The sequence below is a fragment of the Natator depressus genome, chromosome 3, assembly GCF_965152275.1.
Source record: "Natator depressus isolate rNatDep1 chromosome 3, rNatDep2.hap1, whole genome shotgun sequence".
NCBI lineage: Eukaryota > Metazoa > Chordata > Testudines > Cheloniidae > Natator > Natator depressus.
The window spans coordinates 155,973,018-155,985,491 of NC_134236.1; the positions used below are offsets into that span (position 1 = coordinate 155,973,018).

At 42.0% G+C, this 12,474-nt stretch overlaps 1 protein-coding gene across 1 annotated transcript; it reads right to left on the reverse strand.

The window, feature by feature from the left end:
* Positions 1 to 1,196: 1,196 nt before the first annotated feature.
* PCARE (photoreceptor cilium actin regulator) lies at positions 1,197 to 11,959 on the reverse strand. Its single transcript, XM_074947091.1, has 4 exons — positions 8,163 to 11,959; positions 3,003 to 3,159; positions 2,162 to 2,292; positions 1,197 to 1,723 (listed from the first exon to the last, which is right to left on the reverse strand). The coding sequence occupies exons 1-2, from the start codon at positions 11,957 to 11,959 to the stop codon at positions 3,030 to 3,032; spliced, it is 3,927 nt and encodes a 1,308-aa protein (XP_074803192.1). The 3' UTR covers positions 1,197 to 1,723; positions 2,162 to 2,292; positions 3,003 to 3,029.
* Between the last annotated feature and the right edge of the window lie 515 nt (positions 11,960 to 12,474).

The following is a 12,474-nucleotide window of genomic DNA, read 5'->3' on the forward strand; positions in this document are numbered from 1 at the left end:
TATGTTTGTTTAAAACCTTCTGCCTATTAATTTCATTGGGTGACCCCTGGTTCTCATCTTATGCGAAGAGATAAATAACATTTCCTTATCACTTTCTCCATATCATTCATGATTTTATAGACCTCTATCATATCCCCATTCGTCATGTCTTTTCTCAGAAGAACAGTCCCACTCTTTTTAATCTCTCTTCATATGGAAGCTGTTCCATACTCCTAATCATGTTTGCCCTTCTTTGTACTTTTTCCAGTTCTAATACATCTTTATTTGAGATGAGGTGACCAGAACTGCATGCAATATTCACGATGTGGGCGTACCATGGATTTATATATTGGCGTTACATATTTTGTCATATTACCTATCCCCTTCCAAATGGTTCCTAACGTTGTTAGCTTTTTTGACTACAGCTGCAGATGTTTTCAGAGAACTATCCACAATGACTCCAACATCATCTTGAGCTAATTTTGACCCCATCATTTTATATGTATAGTTGGGATTATGTTTTCCAATGTGCATTATTTTGCATTTATCAACACTGAATTTCATCTGCCATTTTGTCCAGTCACCCAGTTTAGTGAGATCCTTTTGTGATTCTTTGCTTTGGACTTAACTATCTTGAGTAATTTTGTATCATCTGCAACTTTACCACCTCATTGTTCACCCTTTTTTCCAGATCATTTATGAATATATTGAACAGCAGTGGCCCCAATACAGATCCTTGGGGACTCCGCTATTTACCTCTCTCTATTGTGAAAACTGACTGTTTATTCCTACCCTTTGTTTCCGGTCTTTTAATTAGTTACTGATCCATGAGAGGACCTTCCCTCTTACTCCTTGATGAGAACATAGACTCTTCTTCTCCAAATGCTCAGTACCCCCCTACGTAAGCTAAAAGATAATCTCTTAGCTATAAGTAGTATAGGTTCTATGACACACACTTGAGCCATCAGATTCTATCCAATAGAGGGCAGTAGTATAAATACACACTAGTCAGTTCATTACAACACATTCAGGCCAGCTCCAAAATTCTGCATAAGCTGTGTGTTTTCTCATTTGCCAGGGAGTTTCCTTCCTAATGTCCAAGACAGTGCTAGGAAAGCCCCTGAGTTAACATGTCAGCACATGCATCACATCCTCAAGGGTAAGTGGTTTTCAAGACAAAAGGCCTTATTGGTCTTCCTAGCCAGTTAGCACATACACTATACTGCCTCTAGCAGGACATGCATTGCTCCTGGTGAGTGGACTAGCAAAGTGCTCTTCCAGATCATTGGATTCTTGAACATTCTCTGCCAGCAGAAATCTTTTTGCAGAGGATATATCTACCAGCAACTTTTCTCCTCCTTGTTGTGCTATTAATCTTGGGCCAGGGCAGGACACGGTCCTTGGAAAACATAAGTAAACACTTTTTGATAAACCTGCCATTTGTAGAATATCGATGACAGGAAATTTTAACATAAGGCCTTAAGTGAGAGAGGAAATGAAATTACTTAGTAATAACTGAATGGAATAAATGCTATTATTGAGGTCTTTTGCCTTGTCATTGGTGGAGAATGGCACGGTTTCAGTGTATTAAAAAGAAGACAGAGGAAGGCTGTCTTGTGGTTAAGGCACTTGATTAGGACTCAATAGGTCAAGGTCCCATTCTCAGCTTTGCCACCGACTTCCTATGTGATCTTCTACTCCGTGCATCTTCATCTCTCTGTGCCTCAGTTCCTCCTCTGTAAAACTGGTGGGTGAGGATAAAAATCATTTGTGTATGTGAAATGCTCAGATACCACAGTGTTGAGAGCCAGAGAAAAATCTATAAATAAGGGGTAGAATTTTACAGGGTTCTCTCCTCCTCCCCCCCCCCCAGATATTACATTGTCCAAATCACAGTTGGAAAGAGGTCCAGTATTAGTTAAAAAGCTGCATACTAGTTATAAAGGGGACCCTAATCCTTTGATCAAAGATGAGTAAATACAGAATGTGTTACAAAACATGAACGAGCTTTTGTGTCAAAACCTAGAGGTCCAATAGTCTGAAAATACCCAATTGTTTTAAAAAATATACATATTGTGAAGGATTTTGGATGAAAGCCGTGGAGCCTTGGATCCAAAAAGAGCTGCTATTTCACTTGATCTAAGAAAGGGAATTCTCATACTTAGACGTTGGCGCTGCCTACCAATATCCTCTAGCTGCTTGACGGTGCCCAATCCAACTGCCATTTAAGTCAACAGGGGTCCTTCCAGAATCTTCAGTGGAAGTGGGATAAATTCCATCTTAATTCATGGATCAAAAGGAGAACAGACCTTCCTGTGGGAGAACAGGATATTGTAAAATGTGCAGTCATGTAGGTGCTCTTGGCTGATTAGGTATTACAATGTTTCTCTAAGAAGGATTAAGGTTCTTGTTCTGGGAACTAGAAGTGATGAGAATACACAATGGTTAACCGTATGTAATAAGATCAAAACCTCTCTGCAGGAGGAATGTATCTTCTATTTTAAAAAAAAACAACTTTATTTTTTATTAACTGGACTTGATTTTATTCCCTGCATGCCTGTGGAACACAGAAGGTAAAGTCTTGGCTACACTTAGTCAGCGGGAATTTTGCCATTGATTCCAATGGGGTCAGGTTTGATTTAAAACAGAAGCTTTGAATAAATGTCATGTCACCTAATGTTAATTTCTGCACCTCTGGGACCATTTTAGTTAAATAGTGCAACAAAAGATTTGGCAGCAGGACCCTGTCTTTATAAAATAGTACTAATCTGACCTGTGTCTTTCCAATATTTTATTGTTTCTGGTACTAAATTTAAGTCTTTTAGTAAAATTGTAAAACACCATGAAAGAGAGAAGTAGCTGACAAGCACCCTGCTGATATTTAATTAGGAAGTCATGGTCAGTTTGGGTTTGCAGGTGCAATTATATTGTACTTATTCCTCTTTGATATGGTCTGAAGCCATACTTTGGAGCCTGGGACTAAGATATTTAATCACACGAGGATCCTCTGCCTTGAGCCATACCGTCCATCTTCCAAGCAGATTGTATTGTCACTCGCTGTGGAGCCCCTGGCCCACAATGTAGAGTTCAGGATGAGAAGCAGACCTGCTGGATCCCTTGAACTCAGAGAAGCATGTGCTGTTCCAGGAATCACTCTCCTTTCTAGGACTCTCCTCCATGCTGCAGATAGAAAAGAGGATTAAGAAAAGAGGCTAATGAACCATGTCCTTTTTTAAAACGCTAAGGAGAGCATGTTAACCCATTAAAACGAAATGCATCAAGGCATTCTGCAAAAACCTTCCTCCAATTCAGCTGTTTAGTACAGTACAGGTTTTCTTTCTGGTCCCTGTTTCCTGATGCCAAATACATTGTAATCTCCTCCCACTGAAAATCTGTTGGGAGCCAAACATTGTAATATGTGATTGCATGAAAGCCACTGTGATGTGTTTGAATGTACAGATGGACAAACAGAGTCACTTACAGTGAGAGAAGAGTCTGAGCTACAAAGCTGGGATCCAGATCCCCAAAAGGGAAGTTTCTATCTATCTTATCACAGATACTTATTAGACCCCCCCCCATTATTGTAGTAACTGATTGCCTCATGATCTTTAATGGTGTTTAACCTCTATGCAGCTGGAATTACTATCCCGATTTACATAGGGGGAACTGAGGCACAGGGAGGCTAAGTGATTTGCCCAAGGTCACATAGGAAGTCTGTGGTGAAGCAGGGACTTAGACCCAGGACTCCTGTGTCCTAGGCTAATGCTCTAACCGCTGGATTGTCCTGCCTCTCTGTTGTGGTGGAACTAGTGCTAGACTGGTACTGGATGAATAGATTTAGCCAAGTGTATTACGCATGAAGTTCTTATCCAGATCCAAACTTCCCCAAAGTTTGGGAGGATTCATATCCAAAGTTTTGCTTTTGGTCCTGTCACTGAATCAGTTCCTCTTCTTTTCTCTGAATTGAATGAAATCCAAATAGCTTTTATTTTAAGCTTCCTTCCATCTCAGCTGTTCCCGTGGGGGAGGGCTTTAATCTGAGAGCAACAGTACAACCGAAATACTATTTTTTACTATACACACATGCAGACAAATCCTGCTAAGGATTAACAGGATTTGCCCGAGCAAAGCGTCATGCGAGGTATGCCTTGAAAACATGCCCACCAGGGTTGATTGTTACCCAGAGGTCAGGCTTTGAAAAGACCAAAGTAGCTCTGTACATCTACCTGTCCAAATCGCATCAAGTTGTCGTGGCTTGGATACTGAAACCTAAACCCATGATTCTTGGTACTTATAAAGTAACAGTAGCTGTGCAGAGCTCTAGCTGCAGCTGTAACTGGGGCTAGTGACATGTTTAAGATTTTATCTTGATACCCTGCAGAGCTTTAAATGGGAGGTTTATACGCTTGGAGAGAAGGCATTCACAGTTTTCTAATGCAACACTGGGAATGCAGGAAGACTAGCAGAGTTTCATATAAGAGTGGCCTACAATTTACAGGGCCCAAAGCTATTGATGCTCAAAATGCAATGGTGTAGAGGTAAAAAAAGAAGTGAGTAAACTAATCGAAGCTAAACTCCCCATTCCCTAAATGAAAAGTGAGTACACTCCATTTACGTGTATTAACCCTCATCCTCATCTATATGACTGGCAGAATGTGATGAAAGTTACCTCTCCCTCTGGTCCTGCTGCTGAACAGGGAAACTGGGCTGTCGAGATGAATTGCTGGGTCACCACAGGATCCCATGTGGTTGTTTGTATTTGCTTCTGCCTAGGGCCAAGCCTGGCAGCCTAACTACAGCAAAAGGAAAATTACCAAAGTGCGGAGAAATGGAAGGAAAAATCCCAAAAAATGCATAGAGGTCTCAGAAATGGGGTAAATCATTGATTTTCCTACGCTTTTGTGTGGACTACTTAATAAGAGAGAAATCTTGTGGATCCATCTCCCCCTCTCCTACCTAGTTCACCAACTAATTAGGGATAGCAACCTCTAATAATGTAAAATATCTCTTCCCAACATAATAACATTGTGATTTTAATGTCCTACTGGCTCTCCAGGACAAGAGGCATGCTCTTATTAGAAAACTGAGGCTCTCTCCTTTCGACAAAAAAAGTTCCCCCATTTCTGTCTCTCTACGGTCTCAAGATTTCACATGTTAAACCTGTTGCTGGTCCAGCACTTTACTGTCTGTCTGGGAATCGGGACAATGTAATTCTGGGGAGGAAAAAAAACCACATTGCTCTGGAGGAGGGAAAGGAGGAACATTTCTGTGGCATGTTGTTTCACTATAGAAACTGGCAATATGTAGCTGCCTTAAGGCTTTGGAATGTGAGAATACAGTATTATATATCCACTGAAATGTCTAATGGTTGAATGATTAACCCTTAGGCCCTTGTAAAATGCCTGAGGTTTGATCAGTTTCCTAAATTCAGTGCAGTCAGTTTTTTTGGTTAATAAGGAGCTGGTAGAGGGTGCTGTACTGAAGAAGACAGAGTTTCTACTTGCTGAGAGGCAGGCTGGGTCAGGACTCTTGCCTACAGTGTGCCCTTGCTGGCTCCACTTCCCCCTGGAAAGTAACCCCTGTTCTGGTCTGCACTCCCGATGTGCCCTGCCTCCCTCTGCTGCCACTTCCTGTCCCTTCTCAGAGGCTGGCAGCCATCACAGGAGGTAGCTGTGCACATCAGGAGGCCATCCAGGTGTGGAGAGGAGCTGGCAGATCCCAGAATAAGTCCATGCAGAGAAGGAGGCTGGCAGCGAAAACAAGTCAGCCTGCTGGGAGAAGGCCACTGCTGGCTCTCATCAGGGAGAGGGTGCACAGGGGTGTGGAAGGGCCCTTGTTAGGCTTGGTGAGGAGAGGAAATGGAAGGTGGAGGGAATGGAAAGAAGAGGGTTAAAAGAAATTTACCCACAGCTGGGCCTGCAATATGAACTTCCCCAGAATTTGAGGGTGTTGGGATCTAGGGTATGGTGCAGGCAGATGCCTAGTACTGACATTTGAAGGGTGAAGTTTTTTGAATTTTTTCTTCTGTTTGGGGAATGAAATGAGAAGCTGAGGCAGCCTTGTATGGCTAAGGAGCTCTGAGGAGAGCGATGAATCAGAGCATACTGTACTGTTGATGAAAATGTGAGGGCTATGAGTCAGTACCTGTGCCTCAGCATGCCGAGGCTCTGATCAGTGGAACCCATTATATTTCAGTATCCTAGAGCATGAAGTGGTGGGCAGTGATACTGGGTACTTCAACGGTGGGTAATATTCAGTGGGCAGATTCCTAAAACATCTGGCATCTGTCTGTGTCACCATGCATGCTATTATGGCTCTGATATGTATATTATGAAATTCAAAGCAGTGTCTATAAAGCTGGGGCTGGGCAATTTATTTTATTTATTTTAAACCTAGAAAAAAACATTGCATCTTAAATCAGTCCAAGCTGTAAATAATGGGCTACCTCACCCTGGTATATATCTGTAGTAACTCAGTGGAATTACTCTGGATATACATTGGTGTAAATGGAGAGCTGAACTGGGCTCAAAAAATATTTCATTCTCCCAAAATGACTAAAGAAATTGATAGATAGATCAGAGTCACAAAATATAAAATATTTCATGAAAAGGATGATTTTTTTAATGGTTTATTGCAGTGTCTTTTTATATTATCATTTGTGCTGTGGCAAACCGGAACACATAGATAAAATGCAGTGCTGAAGCAGAAATTAACTAACGATTTATAATAGGCTGTTTTTAAAATTCATCTATAAAACTGCCAGCACTTTCTTCTCATGAGGTTTGACATAAAGCCTTTTTGAAAACATTCATTCCAGCTAACAGACATTGGAATAGACCATGCTGATTTCAAACTGTACATAATAAAAAAAAAAAGGTGTCCTTTAGGAGATGAAATTTGCTTAGAATGTCAGAGTAGAATGTATAATAAAACAGAGTATAGGATGCAAAACTATTAGCATTTGTGGAAGACTTTGTCATTGTTTTATTTTGGTAATGATAACCTGTGATATCATTCACAGTACAGGAGAGAAGTTGGGAGCTGACTCTGTTTTTCTGGGATCTATCTGGATTCAGTTGCCAAGCTCATTCCTGTGCTGATGACACAGTTGCGTACACACACACAAAATGCAGAGCTGGTCTTGCAAATATTTATTCAAATGAGTAGTCCAACTGACTTCAGGAGGACTGCTTGCATGAGTAAAAACTACTTGCATGAGAGGCTCAATTCTTTTGTGTATCTTAAAGCTTTAATTAGCTTAAAGGTACTAAGATGGGGAAAATTAGAACAACATTTTGCACTTACATGCCATTTAATGATTGCAAAATATTTTGCCAAAAATATATTTAGTGTCATAGCCCCTCTTGTGATTTCAGATAGAGGTTTACCCACTTTGTGGTTGAGTAAATTAAAGAGTAGGGAGGTTAAAGGCCAAATTTTTCAAAAGTGGCCACTGATTATGGGTGACTCAATTGTTGCATGCCCATCATGTGACCTTTAGGGCCTGATGTTTTTCAGAAGAGCTGAGCAATCAGAGCTCCAAGTCCTTGGTAGCCACAGGTGCCTTGTGCCTTTGAAAACCAAGCTCAAATGGTGCATCCATCAACTGAGTCACTCACAATCCGTGACCAGTTTTGAAAAATTAGATGTACATAACTAGCTCAAGGCTTCAAGTAACAATTTTATAAATAGATCTTTACAATTTAAGAGGTCCCCACCTGCAAATCACCTGTGCTTACTGCTTTGAAATATTTAAACATAGAATTCAACTGCGGAACTGGCTAGCTCAGGGATTGATAATAGGTTGCCAATTCAAATCCAACCTAAATCCTTAGTAATCTAAAGCTGGTACCATTTGAGGGTTATTTCATATCTTTTGTGAATTGAATATGGTGATCTGCAGTACCCTTCCAAATGGCATTCATTATTACCCTGCTTGCCAGTCTCAGCAGACAGGACAAACAGGCTTGAATGAGCTGTGGAGAGTGACCTATCTTCTCCACCCTGACAGATGGTCTATTTAGGTCTTGGTTAAAGCAATATTGGTGGGGATGGTGGATGCATTGCTATTCTGCACATAAATAGGACAGTTTTGACTGTACTGAGCGCTCATCAAAAACTGAAAAAAAACAAAGCATAAAATACAACCCAAAGTGCTTGACTTAAAGTAGAATGTTTCTCACCTTGCTTGGTTAAGTAGAGGTTCACTGCCAGCTGAGACAGGAGCTGGAAGTTGAAGGTAAATTCCTGGTCTGCGGTCAGAGAAACTTCTCTTTATGAAAGGCTGAGGGTTGGCAGCACTCATAGCCATCCTCCTCTGCTGATCCCCACACTGCCTGAGCAGCACACTGTTTTTCTGGACAAAAGCTGAAACTTCAGGCTGGCCTGCGACCTCTGTAGTGCAGTTGCTAGGTGGTGATGGAGGCTTGGCTTCAAATAAAGAAGGAGTTGCTGGGCAAAATATTGAACGCGCATTACTAGCAATCTTTGGTGGAGGAAGCTGTTGCTCATCACCAGAATCCAAACTGTTTTGTCGTCCTTTGTGGGACCGCAATGGAGAGGCTGGTGGAGAAGGGGTGGTGCAGAATGGAGGTGGACTTGCCTCTCTGCGCTGAGCAGGTGGGCTTGACAACTTTCGCTGAGCTGGTGGGCTTTGTTTGCGCCCCACTGGAGGGCTAGGCAGTTTTCGTTGGTTTGGTGAAGAAGGCAGCTTCTTTTGCATTGGAGGGCTTGATGCTCTGGGGTTAGCTGGGGGACTAGGTTGTCTGTGAGAAGGAGGAAAGCTTGGTTTTACGTGGTTAAAAGTCTGCACGTTGTGTCTGGGATATGCAGGTGGACTTGAGAGTCGTTTCTCGGTGGGTGGAGAAGAAGGGGGTGTTCTTGTTGGGGAGATTCTTCTGACAAAAGCTAGACTTTTCTCATTTCTCCCAAGTGAATCAGGATAAATTTGATTTTGGTTTTGCACTGATGCTAAATTTGTGCCAGGCTCTTTACTTTCTGAGCAGTTTCTGTTCTGTGTTGAAATTCCACTGGGATTTTGAAGAGGTATTATTTTATGCGATTGCTTATACAGATCTGCAGCCTCTTTCATTTCATGGTCCCTTTGGGATGCTAATTTACCCTCTTGGCTGTGGATGAACATGTTGGTAGGATTTAGCTCCAATGAATATTTTCTAAATTTGGAGTCCACCCCAGTGTTTCTTAGTACTTTACCGGCAGTCATGTTGGGGCTGTTGATATTTTTACTTGGTAATAAGTCAATGGAATGTAGAGAGGCTTTTATCTTTGGAGAAATATGCATTCTCTTTGTAGCATGAAGCTCTGTTTTGGCAGGCTTTTTGGCAACGTCTGAAGAGTTCCCTTCCATTATTGTACTTTCTTCAGACTCAGATAAGTCAAAAGAACTGTCCATTAACATTTCAGGAGGTGGTGGTGGCAGGTTCTCCAAGTCTTCATCCGTTTCTTCATTTGTGTCACTTCTGCTTAATTCTGCAACAGGTGGAAAGACAGCTGGAAAGTTACAGTGGGATGCACTTGTGTTTGGAAGGGTTATGTCTCCTACTGGTGAAACACGAGGCTTGTGAATTAAAGGTGCCAGTGCTCTCTGAAGGGGAATGGTGGGAGGAATCACTGGAAGTCCAAACTTTCTGATGCATTTTATTGGTCCTAAAGTTCTTAAATGTGTAGGTTTCACAAGGCCTTCGGAAGGACTAAAAGTTTCAATAAGTTTCTTGACAGATTTCCGAGGGGCACAGCCACCACTATTCAATTTCTCTATCCCAGGTGGCTCATTTTCTTTCCTGTACGATAAATCCTGTGTGGATACAGTGGCTTTTATAGGCTTCCTTCCCCTTCTCTCATCTGGATGACTGACAGTGTTTTGCTCGGACTTACGTAAAGGGACCTTATCCTGATTAGGCAATATGCTGAAGTTTTTAGAGAGGGATGCCTTCAGTTTGTTGGTAGACGATCTGGGTGTAGCATGTTCAGTGTCCTGCAAGTAAGCTGCTGCTCTTGGCTTCAGGATCTCCTGCTTCCCATCTGTTTCTTTGTTCCCATTAAGCTTATAAAATGTTTCTAATCTTTTGTTGAGATCTTTTTGGGTCCTTTGAAGTTCTAAAAGGGTTGGGTCTTCTGCACGGCTCCTGAGGGATTCCTCTGACCTGGACCTTCTTTGTTTAACTGAGGTTTTCCGGCTACCACTTGCTGTACTGGGTCTTGCTGTTAGGGCTGCTTTTCCACCTTCATCTTCTGTCCACTCCTTTCGTCCACATTTAGCTGGGACAAACTTGATTTTTTCACTGATTGCATCTTTCATCTTTAGTATCATCTCTTCAGTCTCTGGATTTTCTATCCTTTTGACGGATGGCCTCCTTGTTTTATCTGTTACTGCAGGTGAAGACATTGGCCTTCTAGGCAGGGTATCCTTCCCCATTTCTGATAGACTTATATTATCACTGTCATCCTCCTCTTGTGTACTCTCTTCCTGTTCATTTGCAGAAGGAGAATCTATTGGTTCACAGTCTTTGAAATTTTCACCTTCCTGGGTGGCATCAGACTGGAGGGAATTACAAGGAGGACTTTTGGTCACATTTGAACATTGGAGCCTGGTAGAAACACTTTCTGGTGTTGCCCCCAGGGAAGAAGCTGCTTCTTTGCTGTGTACAGATGGGTAAAATATATCCTTAAAATGCCTTTCAAGTGCACAGTCATGGGATCTAGTTGTAACAGACAACAATGTGCCGTTACACAGATGTTCTCCTGGTATTCTAGTGTGTTTCTGAGATGGATGATCATGTGCACAAGAATCACAGCTTGTTTGCCTTCCAAGTTTATCAAGGGAATTGAACTCTTTGATAGATTCATTGTCTGCACCAATGCCACTGTCTTCTGAATACAGAGTCCTATCATCAGCATGGGCCTGAGAGGAGACCACTGCAGAGGCTTCAAGCAATTTTATTGCCCTTAGCAGGCGTTCATCAAAGCCTTGTTTTGCTTTCAGTTTTTCTTCCAAGTTGCTGGCCGCAGACTGTAAGTAGCTCCATGTCTCCTGCAGGGCACTGGAGGTAAGGGAAGCCACTGTTCCATTTAGCAGCTGCATTTTGTTGACTGTATACTGCAGTAACTGCTGCAACAGGTCTGGCTGCTCTTTTGGATCCCCTTTTCCAGCTGGCCAAGCCAGATTTCCTCCCACCTCTTTGAGGAGCTCTTCCCCATCATTGGCAATTTCTTCCAAGAGCTGGTTGATTTCATCAAAGCGGAACACTAGAAAGCTCACCAGCTGCTGTAAAAGCAGCTGAGTTTCGGTAGCCTGATTGGCCATACATAGGATAGCTTCATATTTGGAGAGGTTGGGATTTAGGTAGGCATAAGCATTTTGATGAGCCTTAACAAGCTGATCTGGGAAATCCACCTTTTTCTCAGGCTTGCATATAGGTGGAGTGGATTTTTCTTTGGGTTTGCAAAGATGACCCTGTTTCACTGGTTTATGGCTTTTTTGCTTCTTCCTTTTCTTTGGGGTCTGCTTTGCATTGCTTTCATTCTTGTCATCCCAAGTGAAAGCTGTTGCCTCTGATTTGCAGGAGCTTTGCTTTTTGATCTGTATGTCTTCTGCTATATGTTTTTGAGACTCAATCAGTTCAGACATGGCTATTTCAGCCTCTGTGGCTGTCCTCTCAATTTTCTTCTCTTCCTCATGAATCTTGCAAAGAGAGAGATCCTCAGATGATAAATGGAAGTTAACATTTTTGATCAGCTCTGATGTTTTCTCCTCCTTTTCCAGCTGGTGATCTTTCCCCAGAGACTCTCTCTGAGGGAACTTGTCAATGTCATAACAAGTGGAGCCTTTGACCAGCAATGGAATTGAGAATGATTCGTCTCCAGGATCAACAGGCAGGATACCTTTGGGTTTATTCAAAGGATTAGTTCCGGTTTTTGCAACATGGTTAGCAATCTCACTGTGGGAAGGTGTACAGCCCATCCTGTCTCTCTGCCTGGATTTATTTTCTGTTAAAGATATCCAGATGATCAGGTAAAGAATAGAAGACAATAAAACTTACTGTTTCATCCTGTACTGGAACATGTCATTTTTCTCCCAAGGTTTCATCAAGAATTCTCCCAGTTTTGTAGATAGCCTTGTTAATTACAATGAACTTTTCCTACTTCCCAGGATCCTGTCTTAAAAGAGCTACACACTGTCCCGTTGTATTTTGTTTCCTTTAAAGCGTTCTTCTATTGGAAACAAACCATGTGAAAGCTGTGTTGGGTTAGAGCTAGTGGATTAAGGGGACTTGTGTACCTTGTTTCTGTCTTGACAGATGTCATGTATAAATAAGATTTTAAGCTCATTAGGTTAATCCGGCATCAGCACACATGCTGCATTTGTAACGGAAGACTTTTTAAAAATACTGTATTGGGAGGCAAATTTGTATTGATGTACTGCAATAGATAGAGTGGAGGGAAAGAAGCTTTCTCCCCCCCCCCCCCCCAAACCCT